General features: G+C 44.0%; 1 protein-coding gene across 1 annotated transcript in view; it reads right to left on the bottom strand.

Annotated features, from left to right (window-relative positions):
• FNDC3B (fibronectin type III domain containing 3B) overlaps nt 1-27,791 on the bottom strand; it is a 185,319-nt gene that overhangs the window by 57,409 nt on the left and 100,119 nt on the right. The window contains exons 6-8 of the mRNA XM_066193735.1: nt 26,689-26,973; nt 7,956-8,014; nt 1,688-1,845 (exon numbers count right to left, since the gene is read on the bottom strand). Of these exons, the coding sequence (XP_066049832.1) occupies nt 1,688-1,845; nt 7,956-8,014; nt 26,689-26,973 (502 nt within the window). The remainder of the gene's footprint in view (nt 1-1,687; nt 1,846-7,955; nt 8,015-26,688; nt 26,974-27,791) is intronic.

Below are 27,791 nucleotides of genomic sequence, written 5' to 3'. Positions count from 1 at the left end.
AATTAACACCCAAACAGCTGGACTCAGCTCTCTTTCAATACCAAGACAACTTAAAGCAAAGTGGTTTAGACATTTTAAGAAAAAAAAACCAAAAAACAACCCAGCATACAATCTATTAATTTCAAAAGCAGCCAACATAGTTAGGGCTATTCTTTTTCCTTCTGGCTTGTTTGCTGGTAAATGAACACTGGGCTCAGTCATGTGTTGCCAAATCTGTGAAGATTAAGGTACGGGTCAGTGCCTAATAAGTAATAGCCATCTCATGTAAGAGCTTGGCTTATTCGTGATTTTAATAAAATATGGGAAACAAGAAAGCTCTCCATTTAGCATAAAGAAATATTTCATAGCTAGCTGGACAAATACAGGGAGATGGCTCAAAATCAATAGAACAAAATCCACCAGAAAGCACATGCCTGCTGGGTTGCCAGAAATCCACCAGAAAGCCTTCTATTTTTTATTTCATATAGTACAAGGCTCTGCAAATCCAGTTTTTCACCTCTGAAATGAGTGCACCTCCTCCAAAAAAGACAATGCATTCAACATATGGCAGACTCTCTTTTGCCTATAGTAATAACAATTACTGCTGCCCCTGATGGAACACACCACATCAAGCTAAAGGCTGCACTCTGGCCAGCAGCAGGAGACACATCACCATCAGCAGCTTTAAAACAGATGCACAACATTTCACAACCAGGGGAAAATGTGCAGCCATCAAGCACAAGAAGTACTAGAAAGCGTCCTCCCCACTTTAAAAGCTCGGCAGCACACACTTGACTAGGGAGATGCTCACACTGGCTCACAAACAGCTGCTGTAAATGCCAGAAAAAAGAGTAAAATCAGGCAGCCTTTCCCTGGTTAATTCACCCTTTTTGTGTTATCCAAGACCAGCCTTCAGCATACCAAGAGGAATACCCTAATGCACAGGACTTCTTAAGAAAGGAGATGGCTTGGTCTCAAGAGGTAATTCCTTAAATGCTCTATCACCTGGACTTTATTTAATGAGATTTGGGAAGGATTAGCTATTTCACAACAGCCAAGGTCACATCTCCAAATTCTCTTTCCTAGACGTCATTAGCGGGGAAAGAGAAAGGCATAACACCATATGTACTTGATCACAGAATGAGCTCAGAGGATCACTGCAAGGAGACACAGAGAAATCCCTCAGAACTTTTACTGAAGCCTGCTGAGAGCCAAGTATTTGGGTTTTTCTGGGGAGCCTCCGTAACCTGCTGACTGCTGTACTCCCTCCTCTGCTCATCTAAGACACTACAAAGCAGCGGAGCTCTCACATTTTTCTCATTAGCTGAAAAAAACCAAAATTTTACTGCTCTAAATTCTGCAAGTCCACACAGAAGTAGCCCATTAGGAAGGCAGCTCTCCTGCCTGCATGGTGTACACGAAAGGTTTTGACATTTAGCATGAAAGAAAAAGTAACCTTTTCACTGGCAACAGGAGTGAGGGCATGGCAGGCAGGATCTGCCACGTGCAGGGGAGGTGGGACAGGGTGGCAATTAGGGACCTTGTGACACGCACTCCACCAGCTCCCTGCAAGCTCCTCTGGTGAGGAAACAGCATGTTCCAATGCGCCTTATCTTCTGTGACTGACGGCCATGCCAGGATACACCCTGAAAAGCTCAGAGAATTTACTCCTAATGAAAGAAAAAAGGGTAAAGATGACGGTTTTTACCTGTAAATGATCTTGTACTTTCCATCCCTCCCTTTATCTGATAAGGCAACCTCGTAGGTACAGGTGTAAGGCAAACCGTTGTTGTGTCTATCTGCATTGAGAAGGCCAGTGGGAGGTGACCAGGAAAGCAAAACTGTTCTTGCTTGAATATTTGTAACCTGTAAAAGAAACATCAGTCAAGCTGAAATCCGGGGGAAAACCACTATTCTGTACGCATCTGCTTTCTTTTGCTTGCACCTTCGCAATCAGTTTCTTGCAAAATGGAAATTTCAGAGCTAGAGTTGAACAGCAAAGGGTCAGAAATGATCACCAACACCAACAAAAACAAAGATTCGTGGCAAAAAGTGATCTCTAACAGATGAGAAATACAGAGAGAGGCTCCCCTGCAGTGAACTGGCTCATCACTGTCTGAGCATCCAGCAGAGGATGCCTCCAGAGGTACCTGCTGCTGTGGCCATTCCCAGAAGGGAACTGGAACTAAGTGGAACAAAGGCTTTAACCTACAGATTGTTTTATACACAATTATTTTCCTAAAGTTTTTGTTGGGGAGCTATTTCGAGGAAACTCTGATGGCTTTTTCAGTCATCCTGTTCCTTCTTGCCGCTTGAAACCACAGTAACTCAACAGCAAGTAAGTAAAAAAACCCAATTCAACCTGAGAAGTTCTGCTGGCTCAAAAGCACAAGGGAAAATCACAACAGAAGTCCAACCTGTCAATTCAAAACTGCATTGCAAATCAATCACTTTGTGCCTCGATAGAAGGACTGCGTGTGATCTGCTGTCACCACTGAGTGCAGCGACTCTGTGGCAGAGGGGTGAGGAATCTTTTTTTAAATCAAACGTGGAAAAAGTACCTCAAACTCCTGCACCAAACCAATTTTATCACCCCACCAGTGCCACTGTATTCTTCTGGAGAGGCAGGTTCACACAGCTTACAGAACTAGCATCACCTTGCTCACCAGGAGAGCCACTGGCCCATCAGCTGCACACAGCCAACAGCAACTTCCCAGGAGGAGCCTACTCTGATGAGGCCAAGAAAGAAGAATAAAAAGTCCCCCCCTGCCACTGTCTCAAAGAAAACGAAATAAAAAGCAGTAGCTGCACTGGTGATCTGGGAAAGGCAGCGCATTTTCACACAAGCCTGCTGAAATATCCCAGGGAAGACTCGAAGTCTCAAATGCTCTGCCACCAACTCCCCACTTTTCATCGTGAAAATAATGGTGGTTTTCCTTCTTAACTGTAGTGAATATATAAAAAAATATTTTTTAGTTAGCCTCCATATGGAGGAATCAAAGACTGAGGATTTTTATTCTTTTTTTTTCTTAAGCGACAAATTTCACTGCATCTATAATTTTGACAGATTTTTGCAACACAAAGAGCAAGATGTTGTTATTTCAGAAGGTGTAACATGAATGCTGCAGGTGCTCAGTTACACATTTTCTAACTTTTGTTGAGGTAAGTGAAACCCCTTACCCACAAATTACTTGGGAATGAAGGACTAGCAATCAGCTTTCAGGGACTGCTTGTTTACAAATCCAGTTTCTGGATTCCAGATTATCTTCACATAATGAAGAATATTTACCTCCTCGTGTGGAAACACATTGCTTCCAGCTGATGAGCACTGCAACTATTGTGTCTTGATACCCATATATCAACTGGATTTTTTCTGAGCAAGTCATAAATCCATTCTTAACAGGCTGACAAGTAGGTGACACCATGAAATGTCCCATCATAAACACCATGATCTCAAAAGTTAGAGATTTTAATTTATAGCAGCACATTTAAGTCTTGCCAAACAAAGAAAACCTTTGTTCAACCTAATGTGAAAAGTAAGTTTTAAGGCAAGAAGGTTTAAGTAGCATCAAGTTTTCTTCGTAAAAAACATGGCCATGCAAATTATTTTATTATAAAATTCTTGCTCTCACAGCATTTTCTTATCGTATTTTCCTGAAATCAATGTTGATTTTAAAATCTTGGAGGAGTTAACCCTGATGCTGGATAAGATACCTTGTAAGAATCTTGAATTCTTAGAGAATTCAAGTAAGACAAATAAGTTAATTTCTTTGAGATATACACATACATGTATACACACACACGCACGTATGTAAATGAAATTGTAGCAAAGATACTCAAGAGCTAAAAACCTGCCTTTAAAATAATATTTTGATCAAACAACTGATTAACTAGATCCAAATAGATTTTAGGGTTTTTTTTAACAGACATCACTACTATGCCAGCTCAGCCCATCAACATGCAGTTTCTTTTATTATGGAAATATGCTTGCATAATTGTTTTTCATAAATTCAGACAGACTTGGAGCTGGAGGCACGATATCCTGCCAATGTTCTATTGAAATGTTTTTCTCTATGACTACTCCCAAGGACACACGTATATACTCCACATACGGCAAAACTCTGGCCCTCCACGAACTTCAGCAATCTGCAAGAAGTTAGCTCTTGGGTTTCTTAAAATAAGAGAAAGTATCTTGTGGGCTAACTGCTAGAAACTCAGACTGTTACTCTGAAGCCAGCACGCAGAGGATGAAAGTCCAAAGGCAGTTGCTAAGCTGCTCCAGCTACAGCATTAATTTCAGAGGAAGGAGCACCCGGAGTGGCTGCCTTGGAGCTCGTAGGTACACAGCAACTGCTGCTGGAGGTTTAAAAATAAACACCAGAAATTGTTAAATACCAGCCTTAGCTGCACTGAGCACATACAGCAAGTGCAGGAAAGCAAGTGAGGGGTCACTGTCTGCGAGATAAGTCAGAAAAGGCAAATCTACTCCCTCCCTGGGCTGAGCACGTCAGCTGGGAATGGATTTATTTGTGTGGCTGGAGATAACCCTATCTGCTGCTCCCTGACCAACAGGCTGATACTCTATCACAGTTACCTGCCAGAATCTCCTTTCATGGCCAAAGCCACCACTCAGTACACCCAGGAACTCCTACCTGGAGCAGGAAACACTAGCTTTGCTGTGAAAAAAGCCAAGTTAAATAAATGGGGTTATGATACGTTGAGAATAACAAGCAGGCACTTGTAAAGCAGTTCGCTATCTTTACCTCCAACTTTTCTAATTTACACAAACACCTTTCCAAAGGTTCAGACCTGGACCAGCCCTCTCCTTGCTGTGAGAACAGCCCAGCTACCACCACAACGGTGGGCTTAATGGCCCTTCTGAACTTGCAGACAGAAATACTTCACCATCAGTAAAAAGAGCTTATTACTGTTCATTAACAGTGCACTAATTCCATCTGACAAGATCTAAGCAGCCAGAGCATCTCTTCCCAGGCTGGGCAGGTAAACCTTCGTGCTGCTTCCGAGTTCCCCCAGTCTGTCCCCAAAATCCCTGTGCTTGCTTTGAAGAGGGCTGGCTTGGCCTTTTAGCTGAGACCTGACAAAAGATTCTCCCACAAGGAGTTCTGTAGGTCTGGTGAAAAGCGCAGTTAATTAGTTTCTGAAAACTTCTCAGTTTACACAGTAAATGCCTCCTTTCTGCTCTATCAAAACTCAGTGGTGTAAATAATTATTCCATAAAGCCCCTGGGAAAGAATCCAACTCCTGCACCACTTCAATAAGGGTACAAGACTGATGAGTATCGGCCCTTCCCGTCTTTCAGGTAATGAAAAATGTTTCTGTACAACTTTCATTATCTTTCAAATTCCGGGTTAGCATTCACAGGCATCGTGTGGTTCGGGGGCTCATTGTATCTGTGTGAACTACACTGCAAGCAACATTCATTTACTCCCTCGAGGGCACGGTTTGAAAGGCTTGGGGGTCAAATGAACTCACAGTTATTACTGGGTTGAGATTCTGCTTTTAAATTATGTCCCTAATCCTGCAATTTCAGGCAAAAAGCCCCAGCGATTAAATATGAGTTTCGCTGCAGAGCGAGTCAGCGGGAGGGGGCTGCCTTTAGGAAAGCCAGGCTGATGTCTGAGCTGTGGTTTGACAGGGCCCTGGTGATTCCCCATGGGGGTGATGTCCCCCCAAGCCCCTCGGCTGTGGGATGCAGCCATTTCAGATACCCAGAGTGAGGTTTCCCTGCCCTCACCGAGGCATTTGTTTCAGAGAATGCTCACTTCGCCTGTGATGATGTGAATGAAAAACTTATTTCAGTTGACACAAAACCACGGGGGATTAAAAGCAAAAGGTGCCTCGTAAAACTGTGACTGTTAAAGGGACAAAGCTCCGATTAAATTTACAGCTTGGCTGCACATCTCTCAACAGGTACCAGTATCTATTATTGAAAACAGAGCTTTCACGAAGTAATCATTTTTCAAGTGTGTTTATTTTGTACTCAGAGAGGTACCTGTGTGATCCAGACACCTCCCAGTGATAGCTGTCCTGCAGGAGTTGCTCACAAGGCTAATCCCTTTGGATGGCTTCATCCCCCCGTGGATGGAGGGAGCTGCCCACTTGGACAAATCAAATCCATGTGCTGCTCACACAGCATCACCCACTTGTCACTGACTCCCCACTCTGCTCTTTTGCTTTGCATTTCTTTCTTCACTATTGCTTTCCTATATATTGCTTTATTTTTTTATTTGTATATGCATAAGATTTGCCAAGAAACATGACCCAAGATGATTATTTATGCATAATATGAAATATTTCTATCAGATGTAGTACTGACTACACACACACAGAGAATCATTCACAGCAATTCATGATTTGTGAGAGTCCTGGGAGTTTAATTACTCACAAATGTCAAAGTTACAGAGAGAGAATAACAGATAATCCCCAACATCACCTTAGTAAATGTCATTATTATTGAACCAGCATTTGCCATGGTTCAGATTTTTTTTTTTTTTTGAAATCCTATTTTTGGTACGATTAAAGGAAGACTATTTTTGTCTTTTGTTTTTTTGGCTTCTTTCCACTTTAAAGGTTCTGGCTACCATAAATCTAATTGTACAGATCTCAGAATCCTGCAAATTGCTCTAATAGCTTCTCTTCTTACCTTGAAAGATAAAAGTATGAAACAACACATTTTTCTTGTCAGCTCTCTGGATCTTTGTAAAAGCACCTGGCTGTGGCTATTGACCAAATGAGTAACATTTGTACCAAGGTGATCCTTGGTACAAGAATATTGACTCCTTCTGTACAACAAACGGGCCTAATTCTGTGCTAAGCGCACTTTCTTCCCTTCTGAGCACCCTGAAACACTTCTTTGAAGTCTCCAGCCCAGTACTGTCACTTGTTTCCACACACAGTGAAGCGACTTCCCCTTGTGCACAGGAGCTCAAGCTGATGTTTATCAATTCTGCAGGCCTGGCTTAGATTGTGGCTGGCTTTGAACCAGCTCCTGCCCATGCCAGGACACCAGCACCTACTGAAGGAGCAATTTAAGACCAAACACCTTTTGCATTTATTCAGAACAAAAGCATCCATCCATCAGAAGAGAGTCCAAAAAATAAAACTCAGCCTGTGCTCACGCCTGGCTCTCCCTGAGCTCTGCCACTTCTGCAGCCAAGGCTCCCACTGCAGAACGTCTCTGTACCAGCCTCAATCAGCTGAACCAAGTCTTCCCATGAGCTTTCCACCATTGTTTTTTTTTTATTTATTTGCTTATTTGTGCCCTGTCTCTCCAGCTGGACAGTGAAAGGCCTGAGCTCTGGAGAGTAAAGGAGATAGGCTGTGCTTTGGGATTTCTGTCTCCCTCTGCCCCACGACTGCTTCTTCCAGTGCTGGCTTGGACCATTCCTTCAGACCCACAGTACTCTTCTGGCTTTCATCTGACACAGCAAACTAGAAAAGGGCTTACAACCAGATTTATTAATAACCTTACCTGACTGCAGTCACACTCAGCATTAGGGTTATTTACAGGGTGATTCAATTCCATCATAATTTACAAGCTTTTATGGCTCAGACAAGCACAGACTATAGTAATTTGCCATTGAGTAACAGAATTAGCTTAATTTAATCATGATTAAAGACATAAATTGCTCATGACAAAATTAAACCCAGGGGAGAGGGGGTAAGAGCTATGCAAGTCACCCCAGTGCTTTGAGTTCCCCACTACAGTAGGAATACGGGGAATCGCCCTCTGGAAACAGACAACTGGTGCATTTCCTGGAGTGGGCAAAGCCCTCAAACACCCATGAGCACAAGAGATCCTTCACCTTTATATCCCAGTAAAATGAGTTAGTGGCAACAATCTACTAAGGGAAAAAATCAGAGGTGCCCCCCTGTGAAACCACCAGTGTGTTGTGACACTATCCACTTTTCACATTTGCTATTGTACACCTGCGTGGCAATTTGGGATCACATACCTGTGGTTTCTCCATTCCAGAAAGAATGTCCTGAACCCTTTTTGCTTCTGAATCAAATTCTGTAAAACAGAGAATGTGGAAAGAGGAGAGAAATAAATGACCGAAATTAAACAAAAACTTCAGTTACATCAGTAATTCTTTCAGAATTTCTAAATAGGGGAGACAGACAGACAGACATTACCTGCATATGAGCATCCGCTGCCTTGTGAATTTAAGGCATGCAGTTACAAGGATTAATATCACAAAAAATTAAAGGAGAAAAAGGAGGGAATGAAATTTCCAATAACTGCAGATATTCAGAAATGTGAGACTATTTGTAGAGGAGTCCTCCACAAACAGCGCTATCAACCGTGATCTGCATTCAGAGAGTAAAACCACCCTGTTTCCAGAACTCCGCTGTGAAAGAAGCCCAGGAGTTTCTCAGTTCCTGCTGAACCTGACCCTGGTTTGTCAACCAGAGCCGCCCTCACTCCAGTAGCTGCAGACTGGGCTGTCCACCCGGGCTCTGGAGAGGACAAGTGTCCTTGTCCCATGCAGGGAAAACCCAGGGGAGCCACACAGGTGCCTGCCCTGAGCCCCAGTACCCACCCTGCTGCCATCTGTCCTCAAACTGAGTAATGCCCAAAGCTCTTTCACAGCCACCTTCCAGCTGTGGAGGCAACAGTGATGCCAGGCAAATTCCAAAGTCTGACCAGCAGCGAGCCATCCTCCCTGCCTGAGCCTGGTGCCTGGTACAGCAGCTCCTGCAGGGGCTACACAGAGGCACCGACAGGCTGAGAAACGCTCCCCCTAAATTAGAGGGAGAACTGCTCAGAAGGTGCTGCAGAGGCCATCCTCTGAGCAGTGGAATCAGCCTTTCCCTCATCCTCCCCCCTCAAAACAATCTTGGGGTAAAACATCAGCTTAGAGTAATGAGGTGACACAAAGCAGCTTTATTCCTTTTGGACGACAGCACAGAGAGGCCTCACTTTCCACTACAGTATTCTCTAATGGAAAACCAGGAACATATTTTCCTGTTTTTATGGATTTTTCTTCTTTAAAATGTTCATGCAAAAAGTTTGCTCACCAAAGCCGAAGAACACCTAAAGCAAAATGAGCCAGACGTACTTGGCATAGGAGGCAAAAAACATTAATAAACAGGTGGGATCAGATCAACAGCTTTCACTAATGATTCCCCCAAAACCTGACCTAGTTCTCGTAGCCCAAGAATGTGTCTTTATTTTTGTCTGTGACCTCCTTTAAAAAAGTAGATCTTCTTTTTAAAAATTCCATGTGCTCGACTGCCAAAAAATAGAATTGGCTGAACAGTGATGGCAGAATTCCAGTGTAAATGCCCATCTCTCCCTAAAAGAATGCACCTTGGTGTGGACTGGGAATGACAGATCTCCTGCTGCACACATTCCTGGATTCCTTTCAGTCTCAGCCACTTGGAAAAGAAAGGAGCAGAAATATTTCAGGAGAAGCAGAGGATAGCAAGATTGGGCTTTTTTCCATGGCAGATAACCCTCGGAGTGTATTATAAAGAGCATAAACCAGCAGGATTGAGTCCGAATATGATAATACTGATTTCAAAATTACACACAGGGACTAAAATGGCTAAGGAGAAGGCTGAGATGATGATCCAAATGAAAATGTCAAAATTTGGGGGGGTTTCAGAATGCAGGGTTCTTTTCAGCATCAGTAAAGAAGTTGAACTGTGCCACAAAAGCCTGGAGCCAGATCTGCACACTGTGGAGATCCTGCAGGCTTATCTCGAAGGGATGCTAATCAGAAGCAGCTTCGGCAGCTCTGAGTGTAACAAAAAAGCTGCTACTATTTTATCGAAAGTTTATGGTTATTATGTCACCCCTAATTACAACCCCCAGAAGCTGAGCGTGAATCACTCTCAACCTTAAATCCCAAACATGTGGACTGCATTTTCTTCCCTCCTCTCTGCTTTCTAGCAAGGATGCTCTGTCACACTGAGCAGGAGAGGAAAACAAACCCCGAAGCCCGAAGAAATCTCATTTCCCTCTCCCATGAAAGGTGATTGCTGTGTACAGTAACTGAGTCCTCCGACCCTCTGCAGGTCAGGGCTGAGGGTTCAAACGGCTCCAGGCACAGGAACTGACTCCAAGACTTAAGGGAGGTGGCTGTGCCCAGCAAATAAATAATTACTTCAATCAAACTTTTCAATGAAGTATCCTACTCAGGGAATTTTTTTACATTAGTGTCCCAACTGTGTATCCTGTTCACACAGAAGGCTCTGGGTACCAGATACAGAAGCCTTGGGTTATGACAGACGTGTGGCCATTTAGGAGGTCAAGATGGACATTTATGTGTTCATACAGATAAGCTGGAGGTGGAAGAAGACAAGTCTTCTTCAAAGAGTTTGGGGAGAGGGAGAGAGGGAATGGGACACATATAACAAATCAAAAAGCAGAGATTAAAGGCAGAAAGCAGTAAATATCCACAAGCAGTGTCTACAATAGCATCAGAGAACACCGCAGGTTGAAAGGGGACCTCGGCAGTGGTTATCAAGTATTACAGTATTTACAGTATTTCAAATACTTAGTTTCCCATTTCAAGAGCCATAAAAAAACCTCAGGCTTCTATGGATGGCTGACTTCCTTTCTGTAATAAACACGATTATTCACAGTCTCCTGAGCTAGACTAAGCTAAGGAGAAGGAGACCTGTCCCAAAGCCCTCCCTCAGTAGGGAAGTTGCTCTGACCTGCCAATCTGAGTATCAAGCTCAACATCTTCCTTCCCAGCCAAAAAAGAGAAGAAAGCCTTCTGAAATAGAAGACATACAGCAAGAAAGAAACCATCTGATAAGCTCTATCTGATAACACAGAGCTGCTGGAAGGCCTTTCCTCCTGTCTCTCTGTTGTTACTCAGCAGCCACCAAGGACTGTACTCCAGATTAGCTCACTGGAGTATTTAGGGACAGGGAGCATCTGCTGGACATCGCAGACGCAGTGGTGGAAAAGTGGGCAAGAACAGCAGCAAGAAATGGCCAAGTCTTGATGTAAACCAGGCGATCCAGGTTCAAAAAAGCAACCTAGGAAAGGTGGCGGGTGGCTGAGCATGATTTACCACCCTGGTAGTCCCTAAGTGTCCCTGAATAACAGACAGTTGATCCGCATTTCAGTCTTTGTCCCTTCCTCTCCCTCAGCTGACTGAGAGCTGAGTATCTGACAGGAAGACAGAAAATCTCTGTAGGTCAAAGCCCCCAGACGCTGGGGCAGGCAGCAGGAGCTGCTTTCCTCCCTGGCCATCGGGAACAGAAGCTCAGACACGCCAAGGAAGAGCCCAACTAACACTTCAGGTCATTGTCCCATTTTAACTTTTCCTCCCAACATCTGCTCCCCACATCTGTCATGGCAGAAGTCTCCCTCCTAGGAGGAAGCTGGGGGTGTGGATGAATTCCTTGTGAATGCTCAGTGGGGTCCTCTGAGGGACAGTACAAAAATCCGAGTTACCCTGCTAATCTCACTGTCTGAGAGATACTGCAGCACTCCCAAGCTACAGCATTAGGTTCTAATTCCCAGGCTGAGGGTTCTTTGGATCCAGTGTTCCAGGCTAATCCTTCATTGCAGAAAAGCCAGCTGAAAGACCTGGACCACATCGAGTCCTCTCTTTTTTTCAGTGTTTTGAATCATAAACAAAACTCTATAGATACAACCAGCAGTAAATGCCCCTAAAAACGGAACACTTTCTCAGCAGCTGTTTGCTGCTAACAGGGTTTCAGTGTCAAGTCTTGCTGAACTAAAGCCTTTTATCCTACGCTTCTGTTAGCCTGTGCCTATGTTCCTTCCTGCACGTACAGCACAAATATAATTTTCAGACCTTTCCAACCATACTTTTAAACACCAAGCACAGCTTTAAAAAAAAACGGAAAAAAAAAAGTCAGTTCAAGGTAAGTTTGAAGTTTCCATCAGTAGTTTACATGTTTGCATGAACGGCAGCTGTGTATGTAAATGGTTTGAAATAGCTAAAAGCTCTAAACTAATTAAGGTTTTCCCATTGCAAATACACATTTTAGGTTTGTTCTGCATTCTTTCCTTGGAAGAGAGGAAAAGGTCCAGCTCAAGACTTAGCTTCTGGCCACAGAAAGTATTCACTGTCTCAACAGCCTTTCCATTCCAAGGGAATGACATCAGCACTAGCACTTTGCAAACTCCGAGTCTCTAATTCTCAAGCAGAGCTCCATGCTCACAGATATGCCAGTCATAACATGACATGCTTTCTCAGAATTTGTTCCAGATTTATCGGGGCTGTGACCGGCTTTAGTGCTGGGAAAGATCTTTCATCAGTCACGTACGGCACAACCTACGGCCCTCGAGAAAACGAACTCCTCAAAACACAGCCCAGCTCCTTTGTGAGCTGCCTGCCGATGTCAAAGCTTGAGGCACCCAGAAGAACACATACAGACTTTCAGGGCATTGCAGAAGTGTAAGTTAATAAGCTCCTCGTACAAGAACAAACCTAAAGCTGCAGATGTCACGCAGCAGCTGAGTCACAGGACCAGAGGGGACGTGACACAGTCACCGAGTCCATCCTCCTACACTGAAACATGATCATCTATCCCCAAATCATTTCTCTGAGACGGCTCCCTAGCCCATTTTTCCAAAATAAATGACAATCAGATAAACGACCTCCTGCCCCGTGATCACGGTAATCTCCAAACTTCTCTAGGTGAAGTAGCACAGCATCTAACTCCTCATCGAAGGGAAGATGAGCTCAACTCCCCCTGCTGCATCTGAGACTTAGTCCTTCTTTCCTGCACGTCTGCCCCAGGCGAGTTCGTCACCCCTTTCTTTGTTGCCTTCTTTCACATACTTGCAGGAATTTCTTCCTTTAACAAAACAAGCTCATCTCTCCATCCCTGTCTTTAAGAGGATCCACCTGCTGCTGTCCTCTGCCACATTTTCAAACTGGTCTCCATCCCTCCGAAGATGTGGCACAGCCCTGCCTGCTGAGGTCCTGGCAGCACCAAAACTAAGGCCACGGTTACAGAGCTTGCTTAGAAGTTTCCTCTTCTCTTTGTCTACAGAATAACTTGACTCCTGGGGTTTGTGATCTCCTCTTCCTCCCTGAACTACCACCTAATTTAAAAACCAGCAGGTTTGAGAACAACTAGCTGCAGCACAGTACGTGGCCCTTGCCTCGATCAAACTTTTTCTCTGAAGGCCATTACAGAGCTCTCCTGTCTTGTCCTCCTTCCCTGACCCATCAAGCACTCTCAACCCTATCAGAGCCCGATACGGACTATAATTTAATAAGCCTCAATCCTTATTCCATCCCTCAAGCCCTTAATGAAAATATTAAATAAAATTAGACCTAGGACAAATTCCTGCCTAATCCAGTTTGATGCGGCTCTCCAGTCTGTCAGGGAGGCAGCCCAGGACAGGGCAGGGTCAGGGATAAACTGCCAGGCTGCTGCTGGCTGACAGCTGTGACACTGGGAAGGGCAAATCCAGGGTCACAGGGCTTTAAAAAACTCTTCCCAGCACCATTTCCACACTGGGCAGAACAGGGAGCCCTTCAGAATAAAAAAAACTCGTGGAAAAAAAAAAAATTATATTCCAAACAATCACACCATGCAAACCTATAATACACCAAGGAAGATTATTAATTAGGCCTGGAGGAGATTTCTAAATGTTAAATATCTCAAATTTCTGTTCATTACATGAAAGCTAATAAAAACCACCAGTGATAAAACACAGCTATGGCTCCCCTGACAAAGGCAGAGAGATTGATGTAATCCAACTTTGGGTGCAATTGTTAAAACATGTTCTAATTCTTTAAAAATTGCTGTGCATGAGTATCACAATTTTTCCATTTCTAAGTGCCTTCCCAGTGCTGCTATCTGATTTCTCCTGCTAACACACCTCAACTAATGTCTAGGAGCTTATCCATCATTATTTATCCTTAAAGACCAAGCCATATATAGATAATAAAAAATAAACCAAACAAAGTAAACAAAAATCCCACCCAAGTCACTCCCTGAATAACTGAAGGCAAATAAAACGAAATCCCTGTATAAAATCCAGAAAGGCACGTTTTCAGATCTAAAATCAGAAAAACCAAAACCCTAGTCATCCTGATTCACTGAGACAATAAAGCAAAGGACAACTGAAGTGCTTTGCCTCCACACCACAGTGATTCAGGCATGAATTAAATCCCACACCTCAGAGATGTCCTGCCCACAGTCCACACCTATTGACCTATTCACCTTGACTGCTTGAGGACTCTACTGCCCATGGGACAGGATACTCCAAAAAGCCTGGAGTGCAAATTCACAGCTCACCCTTCTTTAACCAAAGGCACTTGCTATCACACGGATCAGGATCACACGTACATAATGAAGTCACCTGGGCTAAAAAGTGTTTTAAAAATAAATGTAAGGGTATCCAATCCTCCCTGCTCTCCATTATTGTTGGCATCGATGTTTTTCACTGGGATGGAGAAAGGAAAATAAGATCAGTAACAACCAGCAAGGGAAATAAAAGGCTGGATGCAAGGGACAAATGGAGGCTAAGTGACACGTTGGGTTTGTTTTTCTCCGCTTCTTCGCTGCTACTGCTGGAGGACAGCAAAAACAACTCCTACTTTACTGGCTGGAGATCTGAGCGAATTCCTACCGTGAACACGCAGTTGGTCCATCAGAAGGCAGAAAAGGGCTTTCTTAGTAAAATACAGCCACCCCCCATCTCCATCCCATCCATCTGACATCCTGAGCGAGCGCTTTGTACACGTCCCAAAGCAGATAACAGAGGCAGTGCACTGTGGATGGCTGCAGCTGGCTGGGTTTGAAGGAACACCAAATCAAACAATGACATAACCCACTGAAAGAGAGGAAGCCCAAGCTGAATCTGCTGCAACAACAAACCACTTACACACAGCACCTCCTCTTGGAGCACTCTCTTCTCCATCATTTCGAACTGCTTTAGCTTGCTCTGTGTCAAAATACTTTTTCTTTTCAGCAGCTTCCCTTTTGCTATTCTGTTACAGCAGCTCATACGCTATGTGGGGTTGGGAAGACAATAAAAATTTTGCAGATAAACCAAGCAGCTTCGGTTTATCTTTTGGTCAAGTATTGGACAAGGAGACTGAAAGTCCCTCCTAAAACCTTCCTGGAGCTCCCGACTCCCACTTTCCAGGTAGAAGGCTGATGTTGTGTTCTCACTACAAACTTTGCCAACAAACACTCACCTTTTCCTAGGAACAACGATGTTCTTTCACACTCCTCGGACTTTTGTACCACAGCTGGGATACTTGGAATTTCCTTACACTTAGTTCCTTCCATTTATCTCCCTGCTGCTTCATGCTTTGTCCCTCTCATTTCTCCTCATTCCCTGTGACTGCCTGTCCAGCCTTTGAAATGCTCAAGGGTTCTCCAGGCTGAGGAACGGCGTGGTCATTCAGGAGGGGATGGAACTTCTGCAGAGCTGCCCCAGGGTGCCCCAGGTGACATGGCTATAAAAACTCCACAGGCTTTCCCAGCTCAAAGCGGGAGCAGGGGATGGTCAGCAGCATGGCTGAGATACCCACGCTTCTCAGAATGTGAAACTGGCTCAAAAGGATGCCAGACACCAGCCATGAAATTACACCATCTGGCATTTCCAGAGAGATTTCCTCTCCAAAAGAAAAGGCTCCCTTCAGTCCTGGCACCTGACTGTCACAGCCAGGCAAAGCAGGAGCCTGAGCATCATGAACACACAGTGAGAGGAGGCTCACAGCTCCTCCCCGCACTGACAAAAAGCACAAGTTTGACAGCACCAATGATAAGTCTTCTCTTCCCAAATGGGTCACTGACAGCTCCACTGCATCCCACCACAGGTGTGGCTTTGTCTCTATCACTGTTTAGTGTCCCTGCTGGGACAGCCACACCAAGTCCTGCCGGGGCAGAGGGGAGTCCTGCACCCTCCAAGAACTGAGGTGGAAAGCACAGCTCCTAATGAGCGCACAGGGATAAATCTCCAGCGTGCCAGTCTGGCCTTTAAAATCCTGTGTCTGCTGCCCCATGCCAATGAGGAAATATTTTTCTCTGAAACACCATGCCCAGTGTAGGAGGACAACGGCACCAGTATTGAACAAAATAAAACTTCTTCTTGATGTTCGAAAAATATGACCACAGGCAACTCTAGCCGTAAAACCCTTTGCTAATCTGCCTATTACACAATAGGAGCATTTTCCCGATCAAACACAAAACTAGCAAAATAACCTGCAGAACTGCATATTTGCACAGAAAAACAATCACACAGCACAGCCAAAACAGACTCCATAGGAGTTCCAAACTTGCTGGGGATTAAACAGAGCACCTCAGCCAAAATTAACAACTTCCTTGGCACTGAACCTCATAAAACCACCGAGTTTGCTACAACAATAGGAAGGCAGCAGAGCACTTCCCCAGCGCAGAGGCACAGCAGAACCCACCATGAACTAAGAAAAAAAATGTAAGAAAATAACTGCAGGCCAAATTTTGCCCCCAGCCACAAGTCCTCAGCCTTGCTCAAATCAAATAAGAAATGCCTTCTTTAGATTTCATGATGGGCAATGCAAAGTGGTTTCTGATGCTGGGTTTTAGCAATAAACACTATTTCAATCTCAAGAACAGAATCAGAGCAAAGCAAGCTGATCATCCTCTACGGGAAAGTAAGCAGGGAAAACTTCCCCTAAAACAGGATAGAAGTAGAAAATGTGTCATTTTTTACATTGTCTAAGCACTTACATTAAAGCACAAATTTTATCTCTATGCACTACTTACACTATTTGCATGTCTTTAAAAGATGCTAGGTTCCACAGGAAAAAAAATTTGGTCTTTTTTTAATTTAATACAACCATTTCAAATCATGGTTCTAGAAAGGCAAAGATTTTTCATGAAGCCTGCACTGGGATTTTCCAGTGGCAACCTAGTGAGGGGCTGCAGTTACAACTTTCTTTGAATGAACCCCGACCTAAGCTCTTCTGTTACCCATGTAAATTACTGACCTATTTTTCCAGATGAAAAGTACGATACAATGAAATTGCAATGAGCGGTGGAGGAGATCACAGTAATCCCAGAAACCAAAGAACATTTTTCCCTTTCCACTCAGCCCAGGCACTGCAGCTCAGGGATGGGGGAAGGTGAAGAGTTTTTCCCCTCCCTTCTTTAAATCAACCCAAACACCTACAGATTGACAGCAGAACAGAAATAAATTATCTTCCTCATGACAGATGACAATCAACTGACTCAAGCAATCCCAGCCTAAATTGTTTTGCAGTCATGTCTGAAGGATGAGCTATGACTATATGAGCTAGAAGGATATTAAACAGAACATTTAATAAAGACTGGAGGCTAAATTTCTAAAATGCAGAAGTCAAAAAGGCTGATGTAATCTTCTCTGTGCCCTCTCATGCCTGAGATGGGAGGAATGAGCTCAAGAATGTTTAAAAAACCTCATCTATAATGTCTGTACCAACTTCCCACCAGTGAGCTGAAAGAAGGGCATGGGCAATTAGCAGTCCTGTATGGGACGAGGGCAAAATGTGATCTTGAATATTGGCACGACCGGTTTCACCACTAAGAACCCTTCCAAATATTTAAAATATTTCACAGAAATATCCACCTGATTACTGCTTGCTGGGAAGGATTCAACAAAGCTACAGGAATTTCAGCTCATTCTGGATTTCATTGCCGAGATGAAATTCAGGCACAAGTCACATGAATAGCAGTAAATCAAAGCAGCTGCTTCTAAGCACAGCTCCTCAGAGGGAGAAAAAAACAAAAAACAAAAAAGAAGGAAAAAAACCCAACACAAAAAACAAACCCAAGCTTCAGGACAAAACCTTCTGTAATAACCCTTGGAGAAAACTGAAATGGCTGCTCCATTTTAAAACAGTGTTTATCCTTTCTGTTAACTGCAACACTCAAAGCATCACCCTGCACTAAGATTCTTCCTCCCCTTAAAAACAAATATACCGAAGGTCACAAAAACTTTCGAAATCAAATTCCGCCCTTCCTCAGAAAAGGAAGAGTAACTGATGGGATTTGAAGCACAGCCTAAGAGAGTTCAGTAAACAAATCCCATTAACTTCAGGGGGACATGAAATTTCATTTCACCACCTTTGCAAATCCAGCTGGAAATACAGACGGACATTGTTCAGAACATCTGGCTATACAAATAAGTGTTGCTCATTAAATCATTAGACTTAAACCCGCTTTATTTTTTATAGTCTGGAGGGAGGAAATGTTCTACCTCTTCCCTATAAATACCCTCTCCCTTCTGGCTGCATGTCCCAGATGTTGCCAAAAAAGGCAAACACAGCTCCCTTCCTTTGTCGGTGGTCCATGTAATCTCCTCCTAACTGGTGAGGATACACTGCTTATCTTGCTCTGAAGCTCTGAGATCTTGGTGTAACTCTTCTCCCCGTCACAGGCATTTAATCAGTGAGCATTTAAGCAGGATGAAAACGTACTTTGTACAGTTGTTTTTTTTTTTTTTTTTTTTCCTGTTGGGTGGGTATCCATAAATTATGTAAACTCCTAAGAAAAAGGTTCAGATTTCAGTCTTCTGGACTTGACTGTCAGTTGCAGCAGAAGCTGCAAATTCTTGAGATAATATGAAGATCCTCTGGGGGAAGAGGTTGTGCCTTACGTCATTTAGCACTGACTTCCTGATAAATGATGGAGCAGACAGCTTATCCAGCTCGCCCTGCCAAGGAGATCCTGCTGGCAAAATGAGGCAAGGGGGGGATAAAGCAGATGAGAACAAAAAATATGAGAGCCTACAGAAACTGACCAGGATGGGGAAAAACAGCTTTGGGGTACAACACCACCACTGCCAGAAGGGTTTATAAGCCCTACTAAGGTCAAACACAAGCCCTGGAGCCACAGTCCCCCCCTCTGATATCCCCCCACTAGACATGCCCTACGTGTTCCTCGGTGGACTTCGAGCTGTGTTTCCTGTAGTTAGCACTCTTAGGAACATTAAGGAGCTTCTAATGAGATTTATTTTGGCACAGCTGCTGCGATGAGGCTGAAAACTGTTAACCAGAACTGTGGTGACCCATGTGCCCCACGGATGGCTCAGAGACACAGATGCCCAGACCACCAGTTCTCAGAGCACCTCATGGTGGACCATTTGTAGCCACACTGCCCTGGTGTTTGCTCTCTTTGCGTTTTCAGGTACAAAAAGTCTGAACAAAACCAAGTTTGAGGCATTTCCATTCGCCTTTAAAAACAGCTGACACTGAAGATGAAAGACCATTGTGCAATTAAATTAGGAGATGCTCCCACTTAGCTGATGAAGAGAATCTCTTATCTACAACTTCTGGTGCTGAAGTTACGAAGCTGGTTCTTTAGTCTTCCAAGATAAGCGCGTAAAAATAGAGTGCATCTCCTCTCTCCCTGTGTCAGCCCTTCCCAGCTTGTAGAACTCTGTGTTAGCAAAGCAGCGCGGTGTGAAAAAAGGTGGGACTGCCGTGGCATTCAGGCTTCCCATAAACTTCGGATTTGTTCCTGCAGCATGGATACAGCAAGAGAGTACATCCCTTGTTCGTGACAGGTCACACGCAGGCAAGATTTCACAGGCTTGCAAATCCCTGGAAATTCTCTGCACACAGGCAACTTCTGGGAAAGAGTTGGTCAAGATGCCTGAGGAGGAAGTACCCCCAGGCAGCTCAAAGCAAAACACTGCTGGGTTTGGAAAGTGGGCAAAGCTAGGGCAGAGGCAGGGAGTGCACTGGGCATGGACCTGCTTTCCAGCACCATTTGTGATATTTACCTTTTACCTTTCTCCATCAAAGTCCCCATGGTATAACTAAGCTTCAAGACAGCAGAGGAAACGGATTTGTTTCTCTCCCTCAACAGCGTATTTCAGTGATGCTGGACAAACATTTTAGCCATTCTTTTTGCTGAGGAAAAGTCACAGACAGCCCGATCTGGAGAAATTCCTGCAGGCACACAGACGGACACACTTGGCAATGTACTCTACCTGAACCCTGCAATATGTTTCTAATACAGCCATCAGTCTATATAAAGCTCACTTAAGTGGTTACTTTACGTGACTACTAGGCAAAACTATTATTTGGTGGGAATCTGTGTGGCCCAGCTAATGGAGCTCGAGCTGGTACACAAAGGTGTATCTGACACTCATAACCACTTTGTTTACTGCCTGAATGAGCAATTCACAGCCTATTATTTTAGAGAAAATACCAAAGATAAAGACTGTTGAAGAAGCAGGCATACTCCAAACAGAAACAAACAAAAGCACAAGCTTAGTCATGATGTGGGAGGTAAGGTCAAGGCACGAGAATATCACACTGGAAATTCTGGGTGTCGCAAGTGAACGCCGGCTTCTCAAGTTCAGACTATGCCCTAATTAATGCATCCCATTTCCTCTCATGCCTTAAACTTACAGGAAAGCAGCACAGAGCACACAAAATCTATTTCTAATGAGACGTAAGTCTGAAGAATTCAGACAAGTAGTATTAATGGCTAAAACTATAAAAAAATGCAGTAGGAACAGTAACAGCATTTAGATTTTATGTACGATGCTGCTCTGTGCTCTCAAGATTCAACACATCTCTGGTTTCACTAAATATTGTTTCACGTTGCATTGTTTGGTGTAATACTAAAATTCACTTAACCCGACAGATGTATTTTACTCTTCCATGTGTTTTTTCCAACGTTATTAATAAAATCACTGTGTCAGTTTTGACAGGTTGTTTTCAGGAGACAATCTTATTGAAACTCCTTGTTTTATAGAAGCAAATACATTTAGGGACACCACAGAAGCTGCATTTAACAGAGGGGTATTTTGTATGGCAGCAGATAAAACATTTATGACCAATTTTGTCTGCAGAACATTTCTACACTGGTATAGCAAATGTTTATTAGCATGTACCAAGTCATCAGTTCCTGGCTAAAAGAACGTAAAATCTACATGTATTGCCAGTGTTTCTCAGCCTCTTCGCTTACATGGACCAAAAGTCATGAAACTACTCTTCTAAGCTTTTAAATCTATAGGATATACAGGCACAGATAAACGTATGACTCAATAAGCAAAATGGATTCAAGGCCAAAATAGAAAAGAATTGACAGGATCTAGAATGAGTAAGAAGAGGAACTTTGCCTGGTTCCTGTCTACACTGAATCACAGCTCCTACAATTTCCCTTTAATTCACAGGCTCTGGATTAAAACAACAACCTGATACAGTTAAACAAAAATAGAAAAAAAACCCCCCACGTTTTTCCCAAGTATGTTTAAATGTTATGTGGAAGATTCAGAGAGAACAGGATGGGGCTGTACCAAGAACGCCTCAGCTCTGCTTTATCATACGTCACCCACTCTGCATCACTTAGTTGAGATGTTCTTGCAGAGCACATCCCATCCCACTCAGGGATACCTGAGGGTACTCCTCCACCTCAGAACTTCTGCTTTGCCAAATGAAGTGCTTTTTAAAAAATGTTTTCAAGTTAAAACCACCGTTGTCAGGAAGTTCCCCTGCCAAGTCCATTTTCTGTGTATTCCCAACGCATTGCTCTCAAAGGAATGAGCACACAGAGCTACCCACATCTCCTGAGAAACTTCAAGCAGCAGGAACTTGAAGCCATGGTTTTCACCTTTCAGAGTAGCTGGAGGCTGCTGCAGTGCACAAAATCAGGCTTACAAAACCTCCACGGCAGGAAGGCAACACCTCTGAGGCTTGTACACGTACGACAATGGAAGTTTATGATCTGTCAACAGCCTGCAACAATTTTTTTAACTATTAATTGATTCGAATGTTTTTTCCTCCCCTCTCCGTGTGTAAAGCACATAAACGCCACGTGCAAGAAAGCAGCTGCTCGGAGCGGTGAAGTGCACACCAAAGTCAGTGTTCCCCACTGGGAAAGCAAGTGTGCTTTTCAAAACCGAGCTAGGTGAGTTCACAGACAACAGGTCAGTGAGTGGGCACCCAAAGGACTCGTCCCCCCCGGCGCCTGGCAGGTCTGCATGCTGCTGGAGGGACGTGTTCAGGCTTGCAGGCTCCTCCTCAGCATCACCAGCATCACACTCCCGGGCTAGAAAGGCCCCTGATCTGAAGCCAGATCTTCTCAAATGAGGACAGAACCTTCTTTAGGAAGGCTTTCACAAAGGCACACGCGACTGGCCTGGAGCCACTTCCCTGCCCAGGCTGGCTCTGTTTGTTCTGGCGCCCAGCTCCCACCCAGCTCCTGCACAGGATGCACGCAACAATCCAGCACCCACTTCCCACTTTTTTCCCCCTTTAGAAGTGTTTTAGTTTTGGCTGTCTTAAGCTCTGCGAGCTTCAACAAGGATTAAAAAAAAAATAAGAAAAAAAAGAAAACGTTTTATCGCATTTGAAGAGACAAAAAAAAAAATAGGTGTTTTATAAGGAAATAGGCAAAAGCATTGTCAGAATGCTCAAAACTGCTCATGTTCCCACAGAACTTGCAGCCACACAGAGAACTTCTTGAACTACCAGATGACCAAGAAGGGAGCCACTGAGTGCATGAGAAGGAAGTGACTCAGACTGAAATTCATGAAGGACAGTATGAATGGGACAGGATTTCCTCTTACAGCTCCTTTTACATGGCAAGGCTCCTTTACAAAAAAAAACCGCCCAACCCACAAAAACCCCAACCCTGCTCCCTCCTCTCCCATTCAGTTTTTAAAACAGCTCTGTGGAAAAGCTCCAATATGGATTTTAAATCAGAATCCTAGCATCATGCCTCCAAGCCTTCTACTGCTACAAGACACCATCCATCATCCTATCAGAAACAAGCAGAATTGCTAAACTTCCAGGCAATTATAAGCAATCAGTTTTTGGGGTTTTTTTTTATTTGCCTTAAAACAGCCTATTTCCAAAATAACTAAAAACCTTTATTTACAAGTGCACCGCTCAACACAGCATGACGCAGTCAATGGAAAAGGTCAGAACGGCACTTTTATCCTCAATCTGAAACCAGAAATTTCCTGCTAAGGAGGGGACGTTGCTATGTTATAGAACCACCCTGGGATAAGGTGCATTACAGAAGCACCAACTCATTTTTAATGTCCCATCATGCTGTACAGAGCAGAGAGGTGCACAGGCTGGACCCATAACTGGAGAGGTGACTGAACAAAAAGGTACTCCAGAGTGATTTACGTAATTTCAGTACTGATCACGTTCAGAATTGATGATCTGTAACCCCATTTCTTCTACCAGTTGGTGAAGCAGATTTTTGGGGAACCCTCCCTTCTTTTAATGTTGGAAGGAAGCTGGAAGTTATTGATACGTGGCAGAATTTTCCTTGAGCACTTACTCAAATTTCATGGGCATAATACATGAAATGAGAATAGATTTGGATGGGAAAGTACATTTTTAGGTTAGATATCACACATACTGTGATTCTCCAGGGAAAGGGGTTTCGTTGTCCTTGCACTGTATGCTGGACATTTTCCTGAATATTATTCACACGATCCCAGAATGGTTTGGGTTGGACCTTAAAGATCCTCTCATTCCACCCCCTTCCACTCTATCCCAGGCTGCTCCAGCCCCATCCAACCTGGCCTTGGACACTCCCAGGGATGGAGCAGCCACAGCTTCTCTGGACAACCTGTGCCAGGGGCCTCCCCACCCTCACAGGGAAGAATTTCTTCCCAATATCCCATCTAAATCTGTGCTCTTTCAGTTTAAAGCCATTTGCCCTGTCCTGTCACTGCACGCCCTTGTCAAAAGCCCCTCTCCAGCTCTCTTGTAACCTCTTTCGGGGCTCTGAGGTCTCCCCCCCTCCTCCAGGCTCAATCCTCTCCGCCTGTGTTGACAAGGGAGATGTTCCAGCCCCCTCACTGCTCCTGCAGCACTGCAACAACAGCCTCAGCAGAGTGGGTGTGCTGAGGAAGGAGCAACACATCCCTCCAAGAAACCACCAACAAGAAACAAGGCGCAGGACAAGCATCACCTTAAGCTCGGGGGCAGCAGCTCCAAGAACAGAAACGCCCATCTTCCCCGCCACAAATGCCCCTCTGTGTGGATCATCTTTCTCTGCTGAACCAAGCAGACGCTCCAACTGTTTCTCCGAGCAGCAGCAGCTCAGGAGCAGCTGGGACTGCTGGGAGAGGTGCCCCCGGCGAGCTCCCACCCGCGCCTCCAGCACCGGGGCAGCTCCCAAGCCTTGCCTGAGCTGTGTCCGGGGCTCCTAAAGCCCCTTCCCCGGCCAGCAGCTGGATCCTGGGATTGCTCCACCATCCAAACACCCAAAAGAAGCCAGTTCCGCTGCAGGAGCACACACACCCCACAGCCAGCTAGGAAATGCCAGGCTGGGAAGGATATCACAATCCCAATGAACAAATTCACACGAGCAAAGCCCTCAGCTCCAGCTCTCCTTCACCTTACTCCAAGTTTTGCTGCAAATTCATACCTTCCCACTTCTCTCCTAAAGAGTTTCTTGGTTAAGTGGTTTTCTAAATAAAGACTTCTCCTCAAGTTTTATACATATATATATATATATATATATATATATATATATACACATTTTTATATATTTATGTATCTAAAAATAGGTTTTCCAGGCTATTCTGCAATTTTGGAAGCAGCCACGCAGCACCATCAAGTTTTTAACTATTAGCAGGCTTGAGCAGATACACATCCACAAAACCTGTAAGTTTAAACCCCTTTGATACTTGTTGCATCTGACACATTCTTTTTATCCGGCTATTCTAAAAAAATGTCATCTTAGCAGCATAAATCAAATTAGCAACTGTGCCCAGACTGCTGTTAGCTCTCACCCTAATTACCTGTATGGCCAGGTTAGTCAGGTATTCATCAACAAACCCCCAAATAATTCAAGAAGAATCAGAGAAGGTAAATATAAAGCTACAGGTATGATCAGAAGCTTGTAAATATCAGGTGAGAACTTATTTTAGGAAGCTGCTCGATGACAACATTTACGAAACCTCAGTGACCTTTCTGCAGAAATTTGCGTGTAGGTTTACATATATGACTGTAGTAATACACTGATGTCAAAAACCTCACATTTGAGACCACAGTGTATTTTTTTTCTCTTTCAATATGAAAAAAGTCCTCCTACTCCTGCCTTGGCCGTGGGCTTGCTGCAGGGCAGTTGATGTCACTTCTGCGTGCAAATTGCAGAACCCAATTTTAAAAGGCAGGAGGGTGGCACAAGGGATGCTTATTGCACAGAAGTCCTGTTAGGGACTTTTCCACAGCTGGGAGAGGACTCCATCCCTTGCTGTTCCCAGTCTGGAGGCACTCTCTGGCTGACGGGACTGGACGTGCTGCAGCCCTGACTCCACTGATTTTCCTGGCATTTTAAAAGCGCTCGTGCTCTTCGGCTGCAGCACAGCAGACCAGTCCAAGGCAATGAGTTGGACAAACACAAGGGTGGCAGGAAAACCTCAGACAAGATGCTTTTAAATTATTTCTAGATTATTTCAGAAGTGAGCGGCCAGGCTGACTCAGTACCCACTGAACTGATGTGGTGAGACGATAGTTTTTTTCCAGGTCTTTCACACACGTGCTTCAAACACCTCATGTATTCCACCTCAAATAAACACCTGAACATAAATAAGGGTACTAAAGTCCACATAAGCTGATTGGCAAGAAATAACTAGAAAGTCTAATGCAGTGACTCATTTTCTTGGATTACAGAATTCCCAAATACAGCTCCTCGCTAATTCTAAAGACCCTGAAGCACGTCTGCAAATCCTCATTCCTTACCATGCCAGCAGCATTTTTCCCTCTCTTCGGCTATTGATACAGTTAATTTTCATAAATATTTCTTTGGGTTTCATCTCACATGTAAAAGCACAGAGCCATATAAACAGACACTATAGATGGATAATGGAAAACCTTGGGTTTATGCATAAATTAACTCCAGATATTTCAGAGTGAGCTACATTATGAATATCCTGGACACGCTGCTTTGGTTACTACATCCAAGTTTTTTCAAGCAGCTGCTGCTGTAACACAGTCAGCAAAGAGACAAGCAGAGAGGAGAAAGGCAGGTAGGTGTAAGGGGTTATAAAAAGTTACTAAACTAAATTTAGGTAGAAGCGGCTGTGTGCAGAATGGCTTGTGATCAACGAGATTTGATTGCAGTAAGGCATTGGGTTGTTCAGCTGAAGTTTTTAATTTTTAAATGGCAAGTCTCTGAAAATGCTGAAGAAAATCATTTCAAAGGTAGCCAGACTTAATTTGACCACCATTTCCAACGGCTAACATTACGCAATTTCGTCTCGGCTTTGTTTTCAACTAATCTTACTTTCACTGAATTTTCACATTCGAAAACCCCTTGGTTTTTCAGTCATCACCTCTAAACTTTCTAGTAACTTTACCAGGTTAACCTAGGACACGCAGAATAGTGGCTCCTGGTAGTCAGGTTTTGGTTATAGCTTAATTGCCCATGAAGATTTCTGCGTAGTGCCAAGATGCCTCTCCGAAAAGCAAAATAAAACCAAGGCCTCGCCCACAAAACACATTTCTGCTTCCAACGAGATAAAAAAGATGAACGATGTTGCGTCTACCAAGGGAGTAATCATGAAAGATGGGGAGGCACTGGGTTCACCTTACAGAACAAACACAGCCTAGCAAGCCCCAGCGTTCGTATTTAAGTTCGCACCGTATTAACGCGTGGGTGGGAGTGTTTCTTGGCACGGCCGCTGGATCCATACACAGGAGGTCACAAGCCGGAAAGGTGCAATAAAAAGGAATTAAAAATAAATAAAGCCCTCTTATTTTTTTTTTAATTTTTTTTTACCATGTGGGTCTTGTTCATTTGACTTTGGGCTGCTCCTTGCTCTGCGCTCGGGTTTCTTCAGGGCCGGGGCTCCCCCACCTCCGCTGCTGGCCCCGTTGTGGCTCTTGGCGTACCCGTTGTACACCGTGGCACAGCTGCCTATATGGCTCTTGTAGATGGAGGAGGGAGGGCTGTTCAGGCGGTTCTGGCGGTCGATCTGCCTGTCTTTGAGTTTTTTGTGCTGTGGTTTGCTGTACTGGTCTTCCCTGGTGATGTAGCTGGACATCCCATATAGTGGTATGATTTCTGAAAGGGAACGGTTCGCCCGCGTTAACTCGCGACAACAAAAACCACTGAGGGGTTGTTCCCCCCCCCCCAGAAAACCAAATTCTTGGCCATTTCCAAATGCAATTACTCCAGCTATTCCTGGAGATTTTTAAAAGAAAACCCTTTTTTAGCAATTATTTTGTATTAACTGTGCTCCTTTGATGACAGAATTTTACTTTGGGTGACTGTGTAAAACACCGCTATGAGGGTGGTGTTTTCCCCTTCCTCTTCAGTCTTTGTGCTTCAGGGACACAGATTTCACGGAAAAATCCAGACAGAACTGATCTTTTGGGAAAAGCCTTCATCAGTTCAGAGAAATTTAGCATTTTGTTCCTCAGGGCCTGACTGGACAGAACAAGCTGAGATGAGCTGGTTTCAAGCTGCCAACCCTGATTACATGCAATTTAATTTCCCAGTATAAATAGACTTTACAATCATGTCAGTTGTGCTGCCTAAGGAGAGAAGTGCATCATGAAGTAGAAGCTTTGGGAATTAAAACTATCTAAAAGAAGTTTGAGAATTATCATAAATATTATGTACACTCTTCAGATACACTTCATTAAATACAATCCCCACCTCCCCCTCCAAGGATGAGTCTTTCTTAAGCTAAGGCAGGTCAGCTTGCAGGGATCACAGTATTTCCTGATTTTTTCTACAATTCAATCCTCCTTTTTGTGTGCGTTCACACTTTAAGTGTGAAACTTGAAAATACGCCCAAAACAGTTTTTTCTTGGTTGGCAAAACAAAAACGGATACTCCAGAAAGCTACAGCCCCCCACTCAGGATATTACAGGAGG

This window comes from Chamaea fasciata, unplaced genomic scaffold (genome assembly GCF_029207755.1).
Source record: "Chamaea fasciata isolate MVZ Bird 193981 ecotype frontalis unplaced genomic scaffold, bChaFas1.0.hap1 SCAF_11, whole genome shotgun sequence".
Taxonomy (NCBI): Eukaryota; Metazoa; Chordata; class Aves; order Passeriformes; family Sylviidae; genus Chamaea; species Chamaea fasciata.
Note: the sequence above shows the minus strand (reverse complement) of the source record. Positions and strands in the feature narration are given on the sequence as shown.